The sequence below is a fragment of the Boleophthalmus pectinirostris genome, unplaced genomic scaffold (assembly GCF_026225935.1).
Source record: "Boleophthalmus pectinirostris isolate CB_2022bp ecotype Guang Dong unplaced genomic scaffold, ASM2622593v1 HiC_scaffold_17, whole genome shotgun sequence".
Classification (NCBI taxonomy): Eukaryota; Metazoa; Chordata; class Actinopteri; order Gobiiformes; family Gobiidae; genus Boleophthalmus; species Boleophthalmus pectinirostris.
In genome coordinates, this window is record NW_026571115.1 from 9,388,542 (window position 1) to 9,416,053 (window position 27,512).

General features: G+C 41.1%; 1 protein-coding gene across 2 annotated transcripts in view; it reads left to right on the forward strand.

Moving 5' to 3' along the window:
* The window catches only part of plcl5 (phospholipase C like 5), a 273,874-nt gene that overhangs the window by 172,880 nt on the left and 73,482 nt on the right, over positions 1-27,512 (forward strand). For both annotated transcript variants that reach the window (XR_008632080.1, XM_055152945.1), the window contains exon 3: positions 17,884-18,087. Coding sequence is in view for 1 of the 2 variants with exons in the window: in XM_055152945.1 (XP_055008920.1) it covers positions 17,884-18,087 (204 nt within the window). In the remaining variant the exon portion in view is untranslated. The remainder of the gene's footprint in view (positions 1-17,883; positions 18,088-27,512) is intronic.

The following is a 27,512-nucleotide window of genomic DNA, read 5'->3' on the forward strand; positions in this document are numbered from 1 at the left end:
CCCCTACTTGTTTCTATCAAGTGCTGAAAAATAAAAGAGGTAAAGCAACAAGATTTCCATGAAGTAAGTGGCGAGTTTTCCAGAAAAGTTACACAGTGCATCTTTAAGTGTGTGTTGCCTGTAGCCAGCGGTGCAGAAGGCAGCAGCCAAAAACAGTCTGGACATTTAAGCGCCTCTGACATATGACGAAGAAGAAGAAAGCCAATTTAGTCTCCTCAGCCTCGGTACCTCTCAGACCTGGAGGCTGGTGACCTTTGACCTCTTAAAAGCAGCCCTAGCATGCGTGCTGGCCCATGCACACACCGCCAGCCGTCCCATTTGTCCACACCATTTCACCTCAGCGCAGTTCTTTTATTTATAATGTCTCCACTTGGTCTGTTCTTTATAGCAGCCAAAAGGCAAGCAGCTATAACAAATGCTACTGTGCTTTCAAATAAGAACAGTATTATTAATAACAGCTCCAGGTCCATGAACTACAACTAAATAATGCATGGAAACTCTTGCCACTGTAGTTACTCATAATAACCTTATTAGCAGTGGTGAATGAAGTACCATCTTTTTCAGACTATAAGTCGCACCAGCCAAAAAATGTGTAATGAAGAAGAAAAAAACATTTTTTGTTATTCAGATAAACTATAACATAAACAACAGAACAGAACAAGTTTACCAAACTCTCCATCTCACCCCAAATCACTAAATCCACTGAATTCTTCATCCTCGATGTCACTTCTGAGCAACTCCGTGACCTCCAGAGGTAAACAGAGCGCTTCTTCCTCTTCTGTGTAGCTGTCGTCAGACTCAGCATCAGCTCCAGTTAACATTATTACAGCCTTTCTGAATCCCAACAGGATGGTTTCTGTTGTCACTGAAGTCCAGGCTTTGTCGATCCATCTAGTGACTTCCAGGAAAGTTGCATGGTGCACCCTCCCAGTTGTCACAAGTTTCACTCCAAACTTTCTGCTGCTCGATTATCGTTTTCGGCTGCAAATTTTGCTACTTGCAGTTTGTAATCTGCAAAATATGATTTTCTTTTTGGGGTATTTGTGTTCAGTCTTCTCAGTTGTCTTTATAAGTTTGTTTAAATTTTCAATTTAAACACAAACCCTTCATATTTAGGCCGAGATCAAGGTTCTACCTTGTGTTGTCATGTGGTAATTCAGGAAGTGCTACACTGTGTTTTTAAATTCCATTCATATTCACTACAATCATTTGGACAATTTCAGCCCTGGAATTACCCATTTCCACTGCATAAAAGTTAAAACGTAGCTGTTGACTTAAACTATCACTTCATGACATCACGAGGTGGAACAGAGCATTTTGAGCTTTGAATAAATAATCAGACTCATAAAAAAAAGTTACTCAAACATGTGTGAATGAAACAAAACACAACTTCTGGTTTGTGTTTGTGGAGGTAACAACATTATAACACGACTTGAAGCTCAGAAGAGTCAATTTTGCGTAATTTAGGATCTTTAAGAATACTCTTTCATATAAAGCCCTTTTTCCCACGATTCAAGCTCAACCAAAACAACGAGCGTCTGTGTAAGAGGAGTTGTAATCTACCTGGTCTTTATGTAATCTCTTATAATATGGTAAATACGAGGCTGGTGGCCTGAGCTGCATCTAAATGGGACTCAGCCAAAGTCTCCAGATTGGACTTACCACGAGAATACAATGTGCTTTAAAGGGAATTAAACCAAATCGCTGGAGCTCAGACTTGGAAACCACGTCTTTTTCTGTCTTTGAGAACTCTACTCACAAGTTAAGTTAGAGACAAACTTTTTGGCAGCTCATTTGTTACAGATATTTGCCTGATAACCAAATATTAGTGGTTCAATCCCTCCTGTTGTCGTTGTCGTTGTTGAATATCTTGGAAGAACTGTTCAACTGTCTGAACCATTGGCTTTAGATTGTCTCTTAAAGGTGTATTGTGTAACTTTTCTTGGAAGAGGGTCCGTCAAATGCTTTTTTTTCATGGAGAGATGTTGTTCCCTTGTCTGGAATGTTTCACAGTATGGCATTCAACTTTTCTGTCTTCATGGAGAACAAATAAGACCAAGTTACACATCAGATCTGTGGAGAGGCGACCACGTGCATAGCCAGAATGCCTGTTTTCCACCAATACCTACATACTGATGTATCTATACCTTTTTTACCTATTTATTTATTTTGCACATATATAGGACATACGGTATAACAATAAAAAAGCAAACGAGATAAAAACTAGGTGCTGAAAGAGGCAAAAAACCCAAAAGGTCTTATATTAAACCTTATGAATACATTAAAATTGAACATTATAACTGTGCATTACTAAAAAAAATATATATATATATATTTACACACCTTAAATTAAATACATTTGATTCAAACATGGATTAAAATGCAATGAAACATCCCACAACTGAATGATTATCAAACATGATCATGAAATATCAAACATTTCCTCAAACTCTTTTTAAACTGCTTTTCTGATCTGCCGTCAATAACCAGTTTTGAAAAATGACTCCAGAATTTCCCTCCTCGTAAACAAAACTGAGCTCTAGATGTAACACATTTTGGAACATGAAAATTACGATTTTGACGAGTTTTGTATCTAGAATCTTTGCATTGGTTTTGAAGTAAAATGTGAAGTGTTCAGGGATTGTAGTTGTATTATAAAGAATTTTATACATAAAAATACAAATCTGATAAATATTAAGAATGTTAAGTTTGATGAATAAATTAGCAGATGATGTTGAGTTGCAATTTGAACAAAAGTTGAGAAAGTGCTTGCCCAGACAATCTTACAACATGACTTATATGACTTATAAAACCACCTGTAATTCAGTAAATGTAAGGTAGAGCTGTTTAATGCCACACTGTGGAACATTCCAAGCAGAACAATGGAGAAAAGTATTTGGCCCACCATCCACCAGAATCGTTATGCAACACACCCTTATCATAACCAAGAAGTGACTCGAATTGATTTATTGATTGTGCAGAAATCCTGAACAAATACAGTGTCTTAAAGGAGATGTGTTATGGAAAGTCTACATGTTATTACCGTTGGTGTACGCAGAGTCGTGTTTTGATTGATTCCCACATGACTGAGTAATAGAGAGACCAAGAAATACCGTATTGATCCTGAGGGAAATTCCACTGTGCTTCTGAGTGGCTTTTGTGTCTCAGTCAATGGCCTCAGTGCAGTTTAACGGGAGGACTGGTCAGGAAGGGTCAGCAGATCCTGTGGAAGAGACAAAAGTGTCCCTCCTCTGTGTCCCGCAGCATCACAGCAGCCTCCAGAGGGCGCCGAGTGAACACCACAGGAAAGGTCTATAAAACACCTTCTGCCACATTTCCCGCCACATATGATTTAAGAAAAAAAAAATCTCAAATCATCTCAAATGTCCATAACTATCTCCTTTGGTAGCCTATTGCACATTCTCCATGGATATGAGAAAAACAATTCATTTCACACAATCCAACAGCCCCTTGTGTTCAGTCCCTTAAAATATTTCCTCTGATTTGACCAGAACTGAAGAAGCAGCTTGGATGAACTGCGAAACGTATTTGACCAAATAAACATTTGTCCAGTTGACAAATAGAATTTCTCCTTTTGCCATGCATTCTACCGGGATAATTTTTCACATATTTCCTCTGAAGGAAATACTTCAGAAGTGTTCCCTCTGGAAGATCTTCTGCCGCATTTGCTGCCACATATGGTTTAAAAAAAAATAAAAATCTCAAATCATCTCAAATGTCCATAACTAGCTCCTTTGGTAGCCTCTTGCACAATCTCCATGAATACGAGAAAAACAGTTCATTTGATACAATCCAACAGTCCCTTGTGTTCATTCCCTTAAAACAGGGGTGCTCAATACGTCGATCCCGATCTACCAGTCGATCGCCAAGGTCGTGTGGGTAGATCGCCATGTCTTAGTACTTGTCTTGGACTCGGTCTTGTCTCTCACTCAAGGTCTGACACTCAACAAGTGCGATCATATTTCATTACGGCCGCTGCTGTTGGCAATAAACTTGTAGCGGGGTGCAGGAGCGTGTGGGGCGTCTCAGTGCAGCCTGTGCGCTCATTTGAAACCCGCGGAGACTCTACGGCACATCACAAAACACACACGCTCCCTATGCACGGCTCGTCTGCAACAGCGTGTGCCCTCGTGTACCAGCGTGCATCACAGGGCAGGTTAAACTTCCTAAACATCCTACCTGTCCACCTGCCTCACGTCAGCACGCCGCCCCTCGCCTTTTCACGCTCTCGCTCCTTCCTGCGTACAGCAAACACAAGCCCCTCCCACAGTGCGGCTGATTGGAAGAGCAAGACCAAACGTGAAGCAAAAACGAGTTCTAAATTTGTGTTACAGTGTTGGCACAAAGCAGGTCTACAGCATAGAGCGGATCTACAGAACAGACCTACTGCCACATTTGGCTGAAGTTTGCCTGACAAAAGTGCACAAATGCATCTGTGTTTGTCACGATGTGTGTTTGATTTGGTAAATGTGCAGAGGCTGGTAAATATCACTGCAAAACCAGAAAAGAATGAAACTCCAGTTTGGAACTCGACCCATAGCTCTGTATATACTTGTGATTCAAATTTTAAATGATAATGCAGTGTTACAAAAAAAACCCCAAAAAAACAGGTGAATGAAAATCTGTTTGCCAGGCTGGCGCCATCTAGTGCCTCCACTCAATTTTATTTCTCTGCAGCGACTAGGTCAGGAATCAGAATACACTAGACGGTTTGCAAGAACCCCAGAAGTTGTAAACCGCGCACCGGCCAATCAGTGAAGAGCTGAACCAACCCGAGTTGCGATAGCAGACTCCAAACGCTATCCTTTGTCAAATACAAACGTTGCATTTTTTATTGCAACTTTAATTCACAAGTTCATCTCGCAGAAACAACGATTGTTGACAGACATGTTCATTCTCTGTTTTGTTTGCTGTTGTGCCGGCATTTACTTGGACACCACTGAGCGTTCTGGCGCATTACACACGTCGCTCGACTTTTAACTGGAACCCAGAAACACGAGAGCATCACCTATTTTAGCTTCTTTCTATTGGCTCCCAGTGTCTTTTAGAGTTGATTTTAAAATTATTTTATTTACTTTTAAGTGTTTGCACGGCCTAGCACTCTCCTACCTCACTGACTTGATCCACCCTTATGTCCCCTCTCGTACTCTCAGGTGTGCAGACCAACTCCAGCTCGTCGTCCCAAAAACTAAACCTAAGCTTCGTGGGGAGCGTGTGTTTTCTGTTTCAGCCCCTCGGCTGTGGAACCAGTTGCCATTAGAGATTAGACAGGCCAAGTCTATATCTGTTTTTAAATCACTCCTAAAAACGTACCTTTTTTCACTGGCTTTTAATAAGTGACATGTATATTTCTTGTTGAGTATTTTACTGTTTTTCTATGTTTTTAGTAGCTGTATTGTACATGTACCATATATTTCTTCTACTGCGATTGTCTGTCTGTCCTGTGTTTGTGTACAGCACTTGGGCATACTGTAAAGTTTTTAAAGTGCTTTATAAATAAATTTGGTTTGGTCACGACCAAATAGCAGCGATTGGTTAAATAAAAAATGTACCCACTTACCGTTGAACGAATTAATCCTAATGCTGTGAATTCAGATGGTTTCCACTAGGGATGGGCATGATTAATCGATTAATTGATAATTGATCATTCAGAATTTCATCGATTACATACATTTTTATCAACAAACCGAATGCAGGTTGCTGTGCGTAGCGTGACCAAACGGAGGTCCGTATAAGTAGCTCTCTGCACTCAGAAGGAGCGAGCAAACACAAACAGTCGTTTGCAAATGCGTATTTAACGATGATTTGTACAAGAAATTCCACACTTTCCGTTCCGGTCGGGACAAGTGTGAGTCCATGTGCACAGTGTATAAAGCAGCACATATGTTTCGGTGTCCAGTGGGAAAAAGGTCGATGATGACGAGTCCAACCTCCCTCCCCCCGTACGGTGTCCTGGTTTTGACAAACGCAAATCTGGTCACACTAACCTGTATTCCACTGAGTCATGTCTTTTAAGCCGACAAATTGACCGCATCAGCGACACAAGAGCTGTAGTTTTATCTTCGCTTAGTTTATGCAAATTAGTGATGCGGTTTTAAGTTTCGTTTCTGTGAGAGTTGCGCAAAACTGAATTAAACACATTATAATAAACGGGCTGATGTGGCTCTAGAATTGGTTACGGTTTATTTGTCATAAAGTTGAATTTATTTATGCAGATTGGTAGTGCAGATAATCATAATAATGACGATCATTTTAATATAAAAACATTAATGATTAATCGATAATCGATCGTTAATTCTCTCGACGATCGATTAAGAAAATTTCATCGAATGCCCATCCCTAGTTTCCACAAAGTGAAACCGGTTGATGAATCAGGCTAAAAATCCTCAGCTTGCTACAGTGAAATGCCAACATGAAAAGACAGCGCCAGGAGTCGATGTACGCGTTTCTATTTCCAAGTTGTTTTTGATTACAATGAATAAAAAGTAAAATAATTCTATCCCTCTGTGAGAACTATTTGTTACACTTGCCAAACAAAAGCCATATGTTCTTTAAAGTTTTTAATAATCACACTTAAAGGTGCACCGTGTAACTTCTTTGTAGACGATCCAGCACCTGCTCGTCTCCGTACAGTCGTCGTTGCTTTTCTCCGGGATGGGAAGCCGGTCCAAATGTAAATGTGTTCTAAGCTTTTCTTGTTATTGTCGCGGCTCGGGCTGCTTTGAACGGCGCTCAAAAGCCTGATTTGTGTTTCAAATCACACACAGTGACAAACAATGGCTCTGATTTCCTGGTTTAGATCAGGAAAACCAAATAGCCTTCCTCTGCCCGTTCTGCATTGTTTGAAATACATTTGGTGTCAAGGGTTGCCAACAGTGCCCCTCTGTACTGTGCCCAGAGAGAGAGGGAGGAGGGAGGAAGAGAGAGGAGAGAGAAGAGAGGGAGAAGAGGAGAGAAGAGAGAGGGAGAAGAGAGGAAGAGGAGAGAGAGAGAAGAGATGAAGAAATGGAGAGACGGAGACATAAGAGAGGAAAAAGGTGAGAGAGGGAGAAGAGGAGAGAGAAGAGAGGGAAAAGAGGAGAGAGCAGCGAAGAGAGGGAGAGAGAAGGGATGAAGAAATGGAGAGACGGAGACATGAAAGGAAGAGAGAGAAAGAAGAGAAGAGCGAGAGAAGAGATGAAGAAATGGAGAGATGGAGACAAAGAGGGAGAAGGGGAGAGAGAAGAGAGGGAGAAGAGGAGGGAGGGAGAGAGAAGAGATGAAGAAATGGAGAGACAGTGACACAAGAGGAAAAAGGTGAGAAAGGGAGAAGGGAAGAAGAGAGAGGGAAAAGAGGAGAGATTAGCAAAGAGAGGGAGAGAGAAGAGATGAAGAAATGGAGAGACGGAGACACGAGAGGGAGAAGGGGAGAGAGAAGAGGAGAGAGGAAGAGAGAGGGAAAAGAGAGGGAGAGAAGAGATGAAAAAATTGAGAAACATAGACACAAGAGAGGGAGATTGGGAGAAAGGGGGAGAGAAGAGAGGAAGAGAGATGGAGACAGAACAGAGGGAGAAGAGGAGAGAGAAGAGAGGCAGAAGAGGAGAGATGGAGAGACAAGAGGGAGAAGGGAGAGAGAAGAGGGAAAGAGGGGAGAAGAGAGGGAGAAGGGGAGAGAGGGCGAGAGAGAAGAGCAGGAGAGAGGGAAAAGGGGAGAGAGAAGAGAGGAAAGAGGGAGAAGGGAGAGAAGAGGGAGAAGGGAGAGAGGGTGAGAGAGAAGAGAGGGAAAGAGGGAGAAGGGAGAGAGAAGAGAGGGATAAGGAGAGGAGGAGGAGAGGGAAAGGGGGAGAGAGAGGGAGAAAGAAGAGAAGAAGAGAGAGGGAGAGTGAAATGGGGAGATGGAGGGAGATAAAGAAGAAGGGCAGAAAGATGAAATAGAGAGAGAGAGATGGATGGGAATAGGAATAGAGGAAGGCTGAGAGAGAGACAGAGTGAATGGAGAATGAAAGTGAGAGACAGAAGGAGAGAGAGAAAAGAGGGAAGCGAAAAGGACAAAGAGAGCAGTAGAGATGAGAGAGGGCGATGCAGAGAGAGACAGGCAAAGAGAAAGAGAAAAATAAGAGAGGGAAATAAGGATAGAACAGACATAGAGAGGAAGGCTAAGAGAGAGAGACACACAGAAGAAAGAAAATAATAGATAGAGCAAAGAGTGAAAGTCAGAGATCGAAAGAAAGAGAGTGGGAGAGGGAAGAGTGAAATAATTAGAAAGAGGAAGATAGAAAGAATGAGAGAGAAAGAGACGGAGAGTAAAAGAGGGACAGAAAAGAAATGAGAGAAACACAAAAAGAAGAGAGTAAGGAGAAGTTAAAAGAGGGAGCAGGGGCAGAGAGAGAGAGAGACAGAAAAGAGAAAGACTGAGAGAGAAGTTTGAAAGTCAAAGATAGAGGGGAAGAGAGAGAAGCGAAAGAGAGGACATCAGAGAGAGACAGAGAGAGAAAGATACACGAAATACAGAAAATCAAATCAAAAAGAGAGGGAAGGAGAGAGGGAAGAGAGACCTAGAAAGATGGAGCGAGAGGGAGGAGAGAGGAAGACGGAGAGAGAGAGAGACAGAAAAGAGAAAGACAGAGAGCGAAGTTTGAAAGTCAAAGATAGAGGGGAAGAGAGAGAGAAGCGAAAGAGAGGACATCAGAGAGAGACAGAGAGAGAAAGATACACGAAATACAGAAAATCAAATCAAAAAGAGAGGGAAGGAGAGAGGGAAGAGAGACCTAGAAAGATGGAGCGAGAGGGAGGAGAGAGGAAGATGGAGAGAGAGACAAACAGAAAGAGGAAGAGAGAAACGGGGAGAGAGAAGAGAGGGAGTTGAAAGACTAAGATAGGCAGAGAGAGAGAGAGACGAGAGAAAGTCAAGGATAGAGAGAGAGCGATAGAGAGAGTGGAGTGAAACAGGCAGAGAGAGGAAGATAGAAAGGCTGATATAAAGAGAGAGAAAGAGCTAAAGTAAGAGATACAGAAAGACACAGAGAGAGAGAAGAGCGATAACAGAGAAAACGACAGAGAGAGAGAGAGAGAGGAACGAAGAGTAGAAAGGCAAGAGAGAGCGAGAGAGGCAGAATAAACAGCATAAAAGATGAAGGGCTCGTGTTGACAAAGGCGCTGTTGTAAGGGGAAGTGGAGATCCTGCTCTGGGAGGTGCAGAGGTGGTGATGGGGGGAGGAGGGAAGAGAGAGAAAGAGAGAGAGAGAGAGGGGAGAGACTAATTAAAATGGCAACTCTTTTAATTGCCCCGCGTTGAAACACTGTGGCTTTTATTGCACAATTATTATCAGAAAAACATTTTGAGCTTGAGGTCCCTGCTCTCATAATGAAGGCTAATGGGCTGCACAGGGACATCAGCGCTTCTATAGAGTGAAAGATGTAGAGCCGCACTGTTTCTACGCTCTCCTTTTCCATTCTGAATCAATGGGAACTAATTGAAGGCCCCTATAGCGCTTTGCATTTGACCAGTTCTTCATAAAGGGTCATTAATGAAGATAATAATTGCAGAAAATAACTGAAAGCGCCGCTCTGTTAGCTGCTCCGTTAAGGCCGCCACACACAAGATTTTTCGGTCTTAAATGATTTTTAAAAGTGCGACAAAAAGCGCAAACATGAGAAGCATATTTGAGACTCGGGGCCTGTTTACACGAGAACGCTTGCAGGTAAAAACGACAAAATATTTTAGCGGAAGTGCCGTTCGTTTAGACGGTGATGGCGGTTTTTTTGGGCTTAAAAACGCAAAAATCTGAAACCACCCTCCAGAGTGGAAAAGTTGAATAGTAGTGTTTCCGTCTACACTGCCCAAGACGCAAAACTCTGGTCAGATCTGCTCAAATCGTGTACACGTTTACGTCACATACATCACCACCTAGAGTCACCGCCTAGCCTCCTGGCATGCATACCCAGTCGAATTCCACTCTCTTTGCGTCACTGTTTGCACGCAAATTTCCTCCCGAAAACTCTCGTCTAAACGCGAAATAAAAAGTGAAGACGCAACGCCACTTTTACCTCTTCTGTTCAGACCGTCAAAATCTCCGATCGCAAAGACTGCAGCGGGATACGGCTGTTGTGAGCGCGATCGCATCAGCTGTTTCCTGTCTGCAGTAATTCCGGGTGTACGCTGTGTGATATTTTCAATCGTTTCACTCCGTCCCAGCTCAAACTGTGCGACCAAATTGCAGGGCTTACAAGTTCACAGCTCAGAATACATGTTCTCATGCTATAGGAACTACTTCAACATTGCGAAACCTTCATGAGAGGTGACTGGATTCCAAACAGGTTTGATATTCTGCGATCTACGGTTGTCGATTGGTAGCTGTTCATGAGCTATTAGTCAGTTCTCGCTACTACACGAAGCACGACTCACGATTAAGCTAAAACTTTGTCCGATCCCCTCAACGGTTGCAAACAGTGAAAAATTGGCTAAAAAACTGCACAGTATACACCCCGCTTAAACTGACTTGCTCTGAGACTCTTAAGTGTTCAGAGATCAGAGCTCTGCATTTCTAGTTTAGATGCAAGTCAAAATCTGTTATTATTTCTGAAATGTGGTGCAATACTTCTGATACGTGATTTTTAAAGCATAAGAGATTGGCAATAAAGTCCACAGGAAGTAGAATCACTATTGCTAGTCTGCAGCTTCACCTCAATCCGTGCGTTGTGTGGATGTAAACAGACACGCGAGGAACTACTCCTGCCTTTTTACTTTCAAAAACCGCTTCAAACTGGATGGCATTGTGGACTGGATGACATTATTTGTGGAGGATATTTCTATGGATATTGTGGATCAGATGCTCTTTAAATTTAGCCCTTTACGAGAGATGAGAAATAAAGTCTATTTCCTGAGTTTGTATGTTGCGCCTCTGTGTCCGTCACTCCTCTGCCTCTGACGCTCTGTTTTATTGACTGTTACCGTAGCGTTACTGTTGTTTGGTGGTTACAATATATGACAGAGCAGCTCAGAGTCACACTGACACAACACACACGAGGAGCACAGTGGCTTAAAAATCGCACACGAGGACACAAATTCCCTCAAATCTGCCTCCTCAAATTGGGGGAGAAGCAAATCGCAGCCAAAATCGGACAAATTCTCTTGTAGTGTGTGGCGGCCTTTAATCTGAGCTTTAATTTAACACAATCTGACCATAAAGAACTAGAACCGTTTCAGATTATTATTATTTTATTTTATTTTTTTGCATAGGTGCATTGTGTCACCATGGAAACTGCTGATCATTCTGCCAGTAGCAACGCATTATAGAACACCCCCCAGCGTGACGTTACTGCAGAGAATCAATAGATATCGCTTCGTCAAACATGGAGCAAGACTGTAGCTGTTTATTTTTAATGTTGTATTCTAAATTTGGAAATCATAAATGCAAATAAAAAAAACGATTTACCGCAGTGGAGATTTATTGCAGTTGATGATGGTAGAGAATCTCCGAAGCATTAAAACAGTTGCAAATATGTGCAAAATTGACTTTTCAGAGCCTTTAACACGGTCATAGTTGTTTCCTCTCACCATTTACTCACCCGAGGATGTATTTGGAGTGATTCGTGCTTGTTTGGCCAATCTGTAATTTCTTATTTTCAATCCACGTTTTCATCGCCGTCGGCACACGCCCACTGCCCACTGTACTTACTTTATTCTCCAATTTTATTTTCTGACTTGTTTCTATTAAGTATTAAGTCCTTTTAGATCAGTATTGTGATTTAAAATGTACAAATCTAACATAATGATCCACTGGTGTCATAGATTAGAACTATTACAGACACAAGCACAGTATTTCTTATATAAGTACACATCAAAAGATTTGTTTACTGCAATTTTACACATCTAAAATATATACTAATGATCCACAAGTGTGAAGATTATAGCAGCTTAAAAGCACTATATGTCTTCTTTAAAAATCCTCACAGATTTTGACATCAATCCACTTTAGTACGGAGCTGTTTTCTCATTTTCCCCCGAGGACTTCACCAGAGCCAAGAGTCCATGTGGATGCTGGCCGCTGCTCTCCGCTCTGAAGGGTCACAGTGTGGGGGTCCGGTCCGCAGAGGCCTGGGGGTCCTGCTCGCGGAGACTGCCAATTCCCACACTGCTCCTGAACCGGCCCCTGTGCGTGTGCGGACGGGGATTGAACACACTGAGGGGACAAATACCCATCCACGTTCAGTTCTCAAGGGGACGTGCCAGCTTCATGGGGACACAATCAGGTCCTCGTGATGTAAATCCTTTAGATCAACAACATGATTAAAAGTGTTTTGGTTAGGGGTTCGTCACCTGCTTGTTTCTATGGGTATGTCGTCGTTCTGCCTGGGAATGTTCCACAGTATGACATTAAACAGCTCTACGTTACATTGATTCAAGTACAGGTAGTTTTATAGCTCAAAACTACCTACCGTAAAACACTAAGTGATTGGGATGTAACAATAACCGAAATATTGTGATATCGCCAAAATTCGTCATCGTATATATCGTCAAAATTCTCAAAATAATATCGTGGACCATCACAATATATCGAATTACAAGTCTCTTTGCTTAATTTAAGATTTATGGTGCAGAAATAGCGAAAAAAAAAAAAAAAAAGATAGAGGGAACTACATAGACCATGATCCTTTGCTCCATTTCAGTGCAAACTACAAGAAGAAATAACAGTTCTAAGCACTTTTAAGTCTTAGGTCTTTGGATTAAGTCTTGTCAAGGCATTTTAAGAGAAAAAAGTAGCATATTAACAGTTTTAGTGGTTTAGCCTCTACAAAATATCACAATAAATTTTGTACCGTGAGATGTATATCGTGAAAATATTGTACAGAGAGATTTGGATATTGTTGCATTCCAAATCGTGAGCCTCCCCACCATATCGTGATATACCGTGAAATACCGTACCGTACCACGATATTCCAATAAATATTGAACCGTGAGCTTCATACCGTGACGATATCGTATCGTGAGACTTGAATATTCTTACACCCCTATTAAATAGTAGCTGGGGAGTTCATTTGTTTCAATCACTTAAAGGTTGTATAGAGGACTGTTTAAGGGAAGAGAAATACAGCGACAGTCCTTTTTCAAATGTTGTGCATACGTGACACCACCTTCCTCCTCCACAGCTCCCTCAGTAGAAACATCTCCTCCCGCCTCCTCACTCTAGAAATCCCGTTTGTTTACAGCCAGTGCATGTTCAGAATTACTGTTGAAGTGACCCGTCTAGAAATAATTTAGCGACCGATGCGTCAGCTTTAAGATCCTTCGTCTGCTTCAATCGCGCAATCGCTGGAAGAGATCTCCAAGAATCACCTCAGTCTGGCTTTGCTCCTTTTCCCCTTCTCTTTGTCTTTCAGCGACCTCAAAAATTGACTTTCTTTTACGGCGAACAGGTCGTGGATTCTCGTCCGTCATCGCAACAAACTTTGTGTGAATTGCGAGGAAGCTACAGTTTAAAAAAGCCTCTAAGAACCGCTGCATAAACCACATAATTCCCGCGCTCAGGCGAGTCAGTTACACTAGAAACGTAGGGAGTTTGATTGACAACCTAACAGCCAACAGAAAATGAGCCAGCCTCGTTTTCTATTGGCTGATGTTTATCTGGCCTCACTACATCCACAGTTGATAAATTTTCATTCTTTTTTTTTTTTTTGGTCATCATAATTACAAGGCGGCTGCGTCTCTGTAATGGTATTTGAAACTTTCACTAACAATTTGAAACTTTAAAAAAATCCTCCATACAACCTTTAAGAGACCAGGCCGCAATTTGGGGCAGGTGATTAATTCCTTTCTCCAAAAATCTTGCTTGGCAAAACTGGGAAAATATGGTGCTCAAATACTTTTAACCAGTATGACTATAATTTACATTTTTACATTATTCGATGGCCTGACGACTACTTTGCCTACCTTGTCGGCACAGTTCCTGCCGACGTTTCCCCTGCCTTTCCTTGCCTCGCCCCTTTGCCACAGCTTTCCTCTTACGCCTCAGCAGCCTCGATGATATTGCAGACTTCCTCCCAATCGCCAAACTGAAGTAGTATTACCAAAACTCCTAAAAACTTCTTCCATTTCCTGCCCGCTATGTTGCGCCATCTTTCTTTTTTACGTCACTTCAAAATAGGGATTTCAGCGCGGCGCCATCTGTTCCGCCACTTTTTCAGTGAAGGTGAGGCTGATCAGACGCAGAAAAGCCAGTCTCATAGGCTATCCACTCTGAGGCAGGACTGAACTGAAGTCAAACTGCTACTGCTCTCTGTGGTATTGCTGCACTAATCATGACTTCTTGGTTAAATAAAGCACAGAAAATGGGAAATTGGAGTTTGCAAGCCTCCTTGGCAGTAGCCAGAACGACTGCTGGGGGTGTCGGCAGAGGCTACTTTCTATAAAGACTCGCCATTTATTTGGAACCGGCGGTTATTTATCAAAATACACACCTGAACCTGGCGTTTAAAGGGGACCCAGCTATTATTTTGTATTTTATGGTAGAAAAACAGGCATTCTGGCTGTCAGCGGGATCACCTCTCCACAGATCTGACCTGTAACTTGGTCAAGTTTGGTCTTCAAGAAGATAGAACGGTTTAATACCATACAGTGAAACGTTCCAATCGAAGCAATAACATCTCCATGGAGAAAAAAACTCCAGAAAAGTTACACAAGTAAGTATGGTTAAGAAGATTAGGATCAGTCTCAAGAAATAGAAGTCAATGTAAAGTCCTCCAAAGAGCACGGAAACCCAACAAGTCTTTCTATATGTGCGTGTGTGTGTGGTCGCTTTGAAAAAACACGGCGGCTACATCTCCGCTCGCCCGTGCACTTTCCCATTCATTCTCCCTTTCTGTAGATGTCTAATGGAGCTGGCCCCCTCCCTCGGTTCCAGGCTTAGGTTTCTGCAGGCCCTGGCTAATCCATTGATAGCTCCAACCGCACATCTGAATGTTAATACGGGGTTACGTGCACCCAATACGGCATGACGGTGAGGCGAGGTGGTTACCAAATCGCAAAGACGGAGGCGTAACTCGGAAGGAATATTAACGAAGCGTCTTCTCAAAGTCACTGGGCTCTTTTGTTCTTGACAAATGAGACAAATCAGAGAGATCAGACGGAGCAGGTGAACAAGGTGAGGGGGAGATTGGACACTGTTAAAGATAAAAACGGACATCGCTATATGTCTTATTACACTGTTAAACATGACATTTAAAGGTGCATTGTGTAACTTTTCTGGTAGAGGGTTTGTCAATTGTGTTACTTTATGGAGATGTTATTGCTTTGTTTAGAATATTTCACAGTATGGCATTAAAACTTTCTATTTTGAATTTCTTTTAACACCACGTGAGTTGTGTGGTCGTCTGTGTCTTTTATTATTTATTTTATTTTATTCATTGTTTTATATTTTTTAGCTTTATGCATTTATCACTTTTTTTTATTATTTTTATTAGAATTTACTGTCTTTTATTGTATTAATTTGTCTGTGCAGCACTTTAGAAACTGTCATGTTTATAAAATGTGCTATATAAATAAACTGGATTGGATTGAAACCAGACCAAGTTACAGGTCAGATCTGTGGAGAGGCGACTCCACACAGTCAGAATGCCTGATTTTCTAGGCATTTTTGAGCTATAAAACCACCTGTAATTTAAAAATGTCATACAGTGGAACATTCCAGGCAGAGCAGTGACATACTGTATGATAGATTGTTTCATCACAAACAGACCTGGAGTTGTGTTTTGATTCATTCACACATGTTTAACACACAGATGCTGTATATTTAGGCTGAGTTCTTCTCTCACACAGAATATGCTCTGTTCCACCTTGTGATGTCATGGGTAATACAGGAAGTGCTCCAATGCATTTTAAACGCCATACACCTTCACTAAAGTCATTTGTACAATTTCAGCCCTGGAATTGCCAATCTTTTCTGAACTAAAGGTAAAATACAGCTGTTAACTTGAAAACTACCACTTTATGTCTGCACAAGGTGGAACAGAACATCCTGAGCTTCAGAGATGTAGACAGACTAATAATGCAGGATTGCTCAAATATGTGTGAATGAAACAAAACCCAACTCCAGGTCTGTTTTTGATGAGGGAATATATAATAATAGGACCAAGTTACACAAGTCCATCCATCCATTCATTTTCTTCCGTTTTATCCGGGGCCGGGTCGTGGAGGCAGCAGTCTAAGCAGGGACTCCCAAACTTCCCTTTGCACGCACACGTCCTCCAGCTCCTCCGGGGGGACCCCAAGGCGTTCCCAGGCCACCCGAGAGACATAGTCCCTCCAGCATGTCCTGGGGTCTTCCCCAAGGTCTCCTCCCATGTGACTGAGCTCTTCATCCTATCTCTAAGGGTTATCTACGTCATGGATAATGGAATGGTCACATTTAGCAAATTGCCAAGGCTGTCTAGTTTATACAATGGTCTCTGCAAACAACATGGAGTGACCATGTCTTCTTCACCTTCACACTCTGTTCTAAGCCTGGAGTTTCAACCTCTGCAAACATGTTCTGAAATGCATGGAATTCTTGTTTAGGTTTAGTCGTGCATGTGCCTAGGTTTCTCTCAAATGTCATCCACTGTAGAAAAAAAAAAGTGTTGGAATTTACCCTGTACATTTCCATGTTTAACTGTTAGTTTATTCAAAGTGAGACATGCAGACAATTTAACAAATGTAAAATACAGGATGGTACCTAAAACATTTCTGACCATATTCACCAGATTTGATTCGACACTGGTGGTGGTGAAGAGGAGGAGAGGAAGTTCTTGTTGGGTCTTTATTATGACCTATGTTATAATGTAGTTTCCTCATCACAATCAGACCTGGAGTTGTGTTCGGTTCATTCACACATGTTTAACACACGCTGCATATTCAGGCTGAGTTCTTCTCTCAAACAGGAAACATAACTTTCACAAAAACTAGCATGCTAAATGCACACTTCCTAATGCTTGGACATTAAAACGCTTAGAATTAGATGCAGACAGCGGTGTATGGACTTTCTGTGACCTCAAGTGCTGCTTATTGAAAAAGTCTGACAGAGGCCCTTTAAGTATCCTATAAGCACACAGACAGATCGTAATCAGCTGGAGACACTGGTATTCGGACATGTTTAATCAGTTACATTTCATTTTACTGAGTGACAGCAGCAGTGACGCATTTGTCCAATTCTCTTTTCTATCTGTTGTGTGCATCTTAATGAGGAAGTCCTTGAGCTCAGTTTGATGCTTGTGTTGGTTCCTATCACATGTTACACACCACTCCAGCTGCAGATAATGATTTTCTATGAATAGCTATGAAATTGTTTTTCATTGAATTGTCGAAATGCACAGACTTGTATGGAGAATTAAATTACCAAGTGGCTATTGAATGTTCTAATTCATTACAGAAAAAGTTACAGTCCAACAAATAATGGTGGAAGAAATACTCCATTTTGTTAAGTAAAAGTTCACATACTGAAGCAAAAAATACTCAAGTGAAAGTATCACATTTTTCAGGGGCCGATGGAGGAGGGCAGGGACAATAATAACAGCACAAAATGCTCATCACTCTTAGCCATAGTTTGAAAAAAAAAGGCTTTATAATCATGTTTACTGCTGAGGTTAATTTGCTCTGTATTTTCAGAGTTAAAAGGTAGTAGACTAAAAGAAGTTGTACTGTATAAATACATATATACTATTTTTCTCTGGGGCTCAGTACTAGGTGGCAGTCAGTTTTGGGCTCCAGACCTGGTGGCTGGGGGCCCCTGATCTAAATAATGTTATTGCATATAATCCTAACTGTATCCAGACAAGCCAAGCAGCCAAACTTACACCAAAGCAAACATGCGGTTTCTGATGATCATGTGTGTATTTCTCTTTATTTCCCAGAATGCCATGGTGTCGTTCAAAGAGCTGTGTGGCCTGACCCCTGCTGCCAACATGAAGCAGTGCATCCTGACCGTGTCCACGTGGCTCATGAACAGTGAGCGCTCTCTGCGGGTCACTGTGGACCTGAGCGCGCCCTATCCCGCAATGCAGGCCCAGGGGCCAGTGCCAGAGCTGCTGCGCAAGGTCCTCAATGCATATGACATGGTGAGTCACATACTACTACTACTACTACTACTACTACTACTACTACTACTACTACTACTACTACTACTACTACTACTACTACTACTACTACTACTACTACTACTACTACTACTACTACTACTACTACTACTACCACTACTACTACTACTACTACTACTACTACTACTACTACTACTACTACTACTACTACTACTACTACTACTACTACTACTACTACTACTACTACTACTACTACTACTACTACTGACTACTACTACTACTACTACTACTACTACTACTACTACTACTACTACTACTACTACTACTACTACTTGACTACTACTACTACTACTACTACTACTACTACTACTACTACTACTACTACTACTACTACTACTACTACTGATACTACTACTACTACTACTACTACTACTACTGATACTACTACTACTACTACTACTACTACTACTACTACTACTACTACTTATACCACTATGGTCCTCAATGCCAAGTCAATAATACTGTATACTACTATTTACTACTACTGATACTGATACTCTTACTACTGCCACTACCACTACGTCTGCTACTATTGTCCTCAATGCCTACAACATTATAAAGTACTGTAACTGTTGATAACTACTACTATTACTACTACTGTATTGTACTCATACCTACAACATGGTAAATCAGATAAAGTATACACTACTATACCTACTGTGACTACTGTTCTGTCCTTATTATGTAAGGCATGGTAAGTTAAACTCTTATTACTGTAAGTACTGTAACTGTTACTGCCAGTACTCAGAATACTAACACCACTAGTATTCCTGGAGCTGAATCTACTACTACTGCTGAAGCTTGACAAGTATTTCAAAGTAATAAAGGAGGCCTTTATTCAATCACTCCCCATATTAGGATACTTCTGTAGCCACAGCTGCCCTGAGGAAGAATGACAAAAGCGTGACTGCCAATCTATGTTTATGTTCCCTCAACACCAAAATCACATACGACATTTACACAGGCAAGGAGGGTGAAGTGTCTTGCCCTGGGACACAATGGCAGCAAGCACTCGTCTTAACGTCTCTGTGATTAAATGGACTTAGTGGGCGATTCCTTTAAACACTGAGCCACTACTAGGGGAATAACTGGGACTGCGATATTATGATTATAGGCCCAACATTTGTATGAGAAAATGTCTAAAAGTAGCTGAAAGTTTTTACATTTTACATTTATTTGCCATTTAAATGGGACATATTGTCTACAGTGGACTTTTATGAGCTTTTAACCATGTTATAAGAACGTCATTGGTTTAGTTTAGATTGTTTTAACAAGGACTCGAGGGACCTGTTTCTGTTATTTTAGATCAAGATTGCAGCTTACAAGGAGCAAAATGTTATAGTTGGCGATCTCTCCAAAAAAAAGCACAATATGTCTTCTTTAAACTTTCTATATTATTTTGAAATTGCCTCTTGTGAACTTTAAGTCATGTTAGAATGTTATTACCTCATCAAAAACAGACCTGGAGTTGTGTTTTGTTTCATTCCCACATGTTTGAGTAACTCTTTATTATTAGTCTGTCTGCATCTCCAAAACTCAAAATGCTCTGCTACATCGTGCGATGTCATGAAGCGGTAGTTTTCAAGTTAACAGCTCCTTTTACCTTTAGTTCAGTAGAGACTGGCAATTCCATGGCCAAAATCATCCAAATGATTCTAGTGAAGGTGTATGGAGTTTAAAAACACAGCGGAGCACTTATTGTCAGAGGTGTGGATTTGTAAGTCTTGACTTGGACTCGAGTCAGACTTGAGTCACTATTTTTAGGACTATTTTAGTTCCAAGAATTGGGACTTGCATTGGACTTGAGGCCTGTGACTTGAGAAGACTTTATGCTTCTGCAAAAAAAAAAAAAGTTTTTAGAAAATACTTTTCTCTTTACAGTTGATAAATGTGGAGCTGAATTTTACTTTAACAAACTGAAACATGTCGCTCCCACTTCTGTTTGGTACTTTGGGTGTAGCTGAAATACTGTGATACTCAAATGTACTACAGCAGGGGTGTCCAAACTTTTTTCATCAAGGGCCACGTATCTAAACACAGACGAAGCAGAGGGCTGATCAAGAGCCGCGGACTGGTGCTCAGTACAGTGAATAATTGAAATATGTGCATGTTTAACACATTAGAATGAGCCGTCAATCTGTATTCATGCTAAGATCCTCAAAACCACAGACTAAATATTCAATATGAGCTTTATCAAGGTAGATTTTAAAAAAAACTTGCATCAAAAAGTAAATTTTTTAATTGATGCAAGGTAATTTGGGCCAAGTCACCTGGAAGCCTGAGGGCCAAGAAAAATTTGTCCGAGGGCAACATTTGGCCCACGGGCCGTAGTTTGGACATGCCTGTACTACAGTAATATGCAGTACAATACAGTAAAACAGAGGGAACTATATGAAACATGAACCGTCCATTTCAGTGCAGACGACATGACAAATTAACTGTTATTTAGCACTTTTAAATCTGAATTCTTTTTATTCTAACTGTAATAATTCACACTAAGATCTGGTCAAGACATTTAAAAAGGAAATATTAGCATTTCTACAATTCTTACATAAATACTCATGTAAAAATATGCCATGACTATTTTAAGTACAATTTAGTTTAAAATTCATAGAAATTGCAAAAACCAAAGCTATATTTGGTATTTTGGTTTAAAGACTTGAACTGATTTGAAGCTCAAAGCAAACGACTTGGCCTCTACTTGGACTTATGGTCCAGTGAATCAAGACTCGACTTGGACTTGTGTGTATTTGACTCGGACTTGAGGTCAAAGACTTGAGACTTACTTGAGACTTGCAAAACGACGACTTGGTCCCACCTCTGTTAATTGTATTACCACATACAAACATACGATTGTGAATGAAACAAAACTCAACTGCAGGTCAGATTTTGATGACAACATTATAACAGAAAATGATATAATATAGGCCCCTTTTCATTAATTAAATATATTGTTGCTTCACTGTGAGAGAAAAATGCACACCCACTTTACACTTTTGTCTGATTTGACAAAGTGCCCTGTTGTCCTACATTTGTACAAGAAAAAAGAGGAAAAAAAAGTTACATCACACCATTGAAATCTCCCAAAATGCCCTGAAACATCCGATAATAAGACTCATTCTGAATAAAGCGTTTCTGGTTGATCTTTGTGTTGTGGTGTGGGCCCACTGTCAGCTGACTGTTTTGGTTTCCTCCCACTCTTCACCCTCTTGGCTGTGCGCCCATCAGAAAACAGGCGTCCCAGTGTTGCTCGTCTGTGACAGAGCTGTGTATTTGTGTAGAACAGTCTGACCCGACCAGGCCACCGTAGGAGCAGCCTGTCCTCACTCACCCCCGATCTATGAGTTCATTCACCTCGGCCGTGAAACTGCAGACTGGGCAGATTGAACAGAGATAAAATGCAAGTTTGAGTAACTCTACGTAATCAAAAGCAAAACATTTAAATCATAAATCTTCATTATGTAACTTTTCTGCTTGTCTCTGCTGAATCTTCGAAAATTTGCCATTAAATTTATCTATCCATCTATCTGTCCGCCGTGCCAAGTTATAAGTCGAGCAATGGAAACGCTTGAAATTGAATAAATGCAAATAAGTTTAATGCCGTTCCATGGAGCATTAAAGGTAAAGCAATAACATCGTCATGGAGACAAGCAAGTGCTAGAAACTACCAGAAAAGTTACATATTTCACCCTAAAAACAAAGCCGCCACGTGCTTGTCTCCATGGAAACCCGATTGCTTTGTCTAGAATGTTCCACAGTGTAGGTTTAATCTATCTATCCATCATATAGGACTGCGCTACATTACAGTTCAGATCTGTGGAGAGTCACCCCTATTCACAGAAGGTGTTATCGTTTTTTTGAGCAATAAAAACAAAGAAATGTTAGTTGGATATGTTTAATGTCACACTGTGGAATTTTCCAGGCTAAGTAATGACATCTCCATGGAGACAAGTGGGTGACGGATCCTCCACCAGAAAAGTGGAGGTCAGAATCTAAAGCAAAGATTAGAACTTAAGGCTGCTCGATTATTTTTTAGTTACATGATGCATTTATTCAGTATTTCTGTCTCTCCAAAAACACTTTGTTATTGATAATTTACACAAAACTTTCAAATTGAAAATAAATATAAGCTACAAATATGTACCTTAGAGCAGTTTTGTGATGTATAAAACATAAAATGAATGAAATATACTTTGAACATGAAATAAGCCATTGAAAAACATAAATAAATAAACTATATATCCAGCTGTTCTATAATCTCTATATTTAAAATATAATATATATATATATATATATATATATATATATATATATATATATATATATATATATATATAAATATATATATATATATATATATATATATTATTCATATAAAAGAAATCCTAAAATAAACTTATTTAAAGGGCCCATCTCATGCAAAATAACTCTTTTCACATTGAATCTTCTGCACATAAACAAGCACAATTTGGGTTTTGGAACATCCATTACACAATAGTTATAAAATCTTACTGATTTCTTGGAGGCAGTTACAGACCAGGAACTATGAAAGGCCGACTATTGCTCCTCCCCCCGGCCGTCCTGAGAAAGCACAGGCTCCGCCCTCCAAAAGGGACGTAGGCTCTGAGTGAGCCGTCCCTTCCTCCGCCATCTCAGGGAGGGAGGGGGAGACAGGCGTTTAGCGGTCTGATAGTGGTAGGAATCAAACTTTTATTCATCATGGTGATACAGCGCGTTCAGCCACATGTTTTGGACCTGGAATCAGACGAGGACTTGGAGGTGCACGAAACGCAAGCACCACGTCGGCATCAGCTGAACATTACTGATTGGTAAAGTATTAATAAATGTAGTAGATAAACTTATTATATCGCGTTCACTGCAGAGTAGAATGAGCTTATGCTGTCGCTTTTGTTTAGGTGTTCATGTGGGAATTGTCAGCTGATGCGGGGGGTGGAGACGGGGTGGAGGACGGGTGCGAAGCGTCTTCTGCTACATCAAACGCATCATAGGTGTAGCTGCTGCGTCATCGTTGTAGCAGCTTTAGTTGTCACATGGGAGGGTGGCAGAAATACGTTGCAATTTATTTTAAAAAAAAATGCCGAATCAATCTAAAAAACACTTTGGCTACATATACAAGGCCCACACATCACTCTTAGATGGTAGAAAAGTTGATTTTGCATGAGATGGTCCCTTTAAATTGTTTCAGCTCGATTGACTGAGTTTGGAGATCGTTTGATACACGAATCGAAATCACAGTCAAAATTAATTTAATTGCACAGCCTTATTAGAAAGTATAAAGCACTACAATTTTATATAACAAAAAAAAAAAAAAAGTAAAAACAGACACCATGTTAAAATGTTGTTCCCTTATCAAGCTGGGAAAAAACATGATGTAAAGAGAGCTGCAACTTTGTCACAGCGTCCCAATATTTAAAATGGATTATTATTAGAGCAATAATTATTTTAAAATGTTTTTTAAAGATGATTTTTCCATAGGTTTTGAGTTATTGCTGTTTTAATGTCCCTGCTGTTCTTGTTCAGGTTTCAGTGAAGTGACAGTGACGAGGACAGACTGGACTAATGCATGTGCTCTTTAAACACTAATGTGCAAACTAACAGAGGACGAGACGAGAGACGGAGGGAGGAAAGAGGGATGGAGGGAGAGAGTGTGTGGAAGACAGGCCAGGAATATAGAGAAAGAGAGCGCAAAAGAGAGGAGAGAGAGACAGATAGAATAGGGGTGGTGAATAAGAGGGAGTGAAAAGAGAGCGGGGAGATGGAGTGAAAAAGAGGGAGAGAGAGTAAATAAAGGGGGAGAGAGAGTGAAAAAAAAAGAGGAGAGCGAGAGATGGAATGGTGGGTGAAAGAGGAGTGGGGGGGAGGAGTGAAAAGAGAGCAGGAGAGAGAGAGATAGTGTAGAAGAAGAGAGAGGAGGAGAAAAAGGAGAAAGAGGGAGTAAAAAAGAGAGAGGGACTCAAAAAGAGAAAGAGGGGGAATGAAAAAGAGAAAGGGAGAGTGAAAGAGAGAGGGACTGAAAAAGAGAAAGAGGGAGAGTGAAAGAGAGGGGGACTGAAAAAAGAGAAGAGAGTGAAAGAGAGAGGGACTGAAAAAGAAAAAGGGAGAGTGAAAGAGAGAGACTGAAAAAAAGAGAAAGGGAGTGAAAGAGAGGGAATGAAAAAGAGAAAGAGAAAGAGAGGGACTGAAAAGAGAAAGAGGGAGAGTGAAAGAGAGGGAATGAAAAAGAGAAAGAGGGAGAGTGAAAGAGAGGGGGACTGAAAAAGAGAAAGAGGAGAGTGAAAGAGAGGGGGACTGAAAAAGAGAAAGAGGGAGAGTGAAAGAGAGGGGGACTGAAAAAGAGAAAGAGGGAGAGTGAAAGAGAGGGGGACTGAAAAAGAGAAAGGGGGCGAGTGAAAGAGAGAGGGACTGAAAAAGAGAAAGAGGGAGAGTGAAAAGAGAGGTGAAAAAGAGGGGAGAAAGAGACTGAAAAAGAGAAAGAGGGAGAGTGAAAGAGAGGGGGACTGAAAAAGAGAGAGGGAGTGAAGAGAGAGGGAGAGAGTCAAAAAAGAGAGATATGAGAAAGAGGGTGAAAAAGGAAGAGAGGCAGTGAAAAAGGAAGACAGGGGGAGGTGAGAGAGGGAGAAAGAGAGAGAAGGAGAAAGGGGGGAGTGAAAAAAGAGAGGGGGTGAAAAAGAGAGGGAGTGAAAAAAGATAAAGGGGGAGTGAAAAAGGAAGAAAGACAGGAAGTGAACAAAGAGAGAAAGGGGAGTGAAAAAGAGAAAGAGAGGAATTGAACAAAGAGAAAGGGGGGAGTAAAAAGAGAAAAAGGGGGAGTGAAAAAAGAGAGAGGGAGGGAGTGAAAAAAGAGAGATAGGAGAAAGAGTGAAAAGGGGGGGGGGTAAAAAAGGAAGACAGAGGGGGAGGTGAGAGAGAGAGAGAGAAAGAGAAAGGGGAGAGTGTAAAAAAAAAGAGAGGGGCGACCGGAAAAGAGGGAGAGAGCGAGTGAAGAGAGGGCGTTAAAAAGGAGAGAGGATAAATGTTGACTTTGTAGAGCTTTTCAAACAGGCTCCGCTCTGCTTTTACACAGGCTACAATACAGCCCATTCTCCCTGGATGGAAGATGGATTCTCTGCTCTGTGAAAAGTTTGGTGTGCGTTTTGCTTTGTGTTTAGAGAGAGAGTGGGCGCTGGACCGAGGGGAATCTTCTATAAATTGCATCTCCAGAAGTTCCTCAAACTTATATTGCTGTCAATGAATCACAGAAATTCAACTTTTCAGAAACTCACCACAATTTTGTTCCAGTTTTTGCACTCAATCACCGGGGTAAACACAGACGAGGAAATACCACGCCATGCACAACTTTTTTATGGTCCAGTTTTATGATTAGGTGGTGGTAGAAGCATAGACTGTTTATATCAACGGAGCTGCCAGCCGCTGAGGTCCAAACAGGAAGTGAGCGTGGGGGCGTTTCCAGCTCCACTGACTCTGGCTCCAGTTGACTTGTCACCCCTCTCTCTGTGTTTTTCTAAGTATTTAGCTCTAAACCCATCTGTAATTTAGTACACATAAGATGGAGCTGTTTAATGTCATACTGTGGAACATTCCAGGCCGAGCGATGACATCTCCATAGAAACAAGCACGTGACAGACCCCCAAACAAAAAGTTACAGAGTGCATCTTTAAGATAGGCCTGTCATGATAACAAATTTTGAAGCATGATATACTGCTACAGAGATATATGTAGTAGTAGTAGTAGTAGTAGTAGTAGTAGCAGCAGCAGCAGCAGCAGCAGCAGCAGCAGCAGTAGCAGCAGCAGCAGCAGCAGCAGCAGCAGCAGCAGCAGCAGCAGCAGTAGTAGTAGTAGTAACAGCAGTAGTAGTAGTAGCAGTAGTAGTAGTAGTAGTAGCAGCAGCAGCAGTAGTAGCAGTAGCAGCAGTAGTAGTAGTGGTAGTAGTAGCAGCAGCAGCAGTAGTAGTAGTAACAGCAGTAGTAGTAGTAGCAGCAGTAGCAGTAGTAGTAGCAGTAGCAGCAGTAGTAGTAGTAAGTAGCAGCAGTAGTAGTAGTAGTAGTAGCAGTAGTAGTAGTAGTAGCAGTAGTGTAGTAGTAGTAGCAGTAGTAGTAGTAGTAGCAGCAGTAGTAGTAGTAGTAGCAGTAGTAGTCAGTAGTAGTAGTAGTAGTAGTAGCAGTAGTAGCAGCAGTAGTAGTAGTAGTAGTAGTAGTAGTAGTAGTAGTAGTAGTAGTAGCAGCAGTACTAGTAGTAGTAGTACAGCAGTACTAGTAGTAAGTAACAGCAGTACTAGTAGTAGTAACAGCAGTACTAGTAGTAGTAACAGCAGTAGTAGTAGTAGTAGTAAGTAGTAGTACTAGTGGTAGTAGTAGCAGCAGTAGTAGTAGTAGCAGCAGCAGCAGTAGTAGTAACAGCAGTAGTAGTAGTAGTAGCAGCAGCAGCAGCAGCAGCAGCAGTAGTAGTAACAGCAGTAGTAGTAGTAGTAGTAACAGCAGTACTAGTAGTAGTAACAGCAGTAGTAGTAGTAGTAACAGCAGTACTAGTGTAGTAGTAACAGCAGTACTAGTGGTAGTAGTAGTACAGCAGTACTAGTGTAGTAGTAACAGCAGTACTAGTAGTAGTAGCAGCAGCAGTAGCAGTGGAAGTATTGAAACTACTTCCTGACACTGACACAATAATAACGAGATGATCCCAGTAAACCAGTTTTAAACAGTTTTATTAAAATACCTGAACTGCAACAAACACACAGCAGAATGAACCAATAGATAGAAGTAGAAGTGACTTCCCCCTCCACAGCTCAAATCTTATCGTCTTACAAATAAAATACCCCAAATCCCCCCTTCATTGCATGCTTTTATTACCTGACCTGCCACGAGCACACGCTTTGAAAAAATTTTACCAAGACGAGTGGATCTGGAGTCGTATCCTGTCTCCCTGATTTCAGAGGTCGTGATTGACAGGTGGATTAACCTGTCAGAGAGGAGTATGCTCCTTCCATGGCTGCTTACACAAAAAAAGGAGAAAAATCAACATAAAAGACTGAGAAAATGTACAGATTTTGAGCTCCAAAATGTATCGTTCCATCTTTCATATACTGAGCGATGAGTCTCTATATAGTCGTGACAGGCTTAGGTTATTAAGATCCACTTTATTGTCCCCATAGTGCAGTTACTTCTCTGCGTTTGACCCAAACTGTAATTAAATAAATGTCATTGGGGCAGGAATCCATCTCCAGTGCACTGTTAAAGGTCCCATATTACACTTTTTTCTGATCTATGATATAATTTATCTCATCAGAAACATACCTGGAGTTGTGTTTTGTTTCATTCACACTTGTTTAACACACAAACCCTGCGTATATAGGATGAATTCTTCTCTCAAAC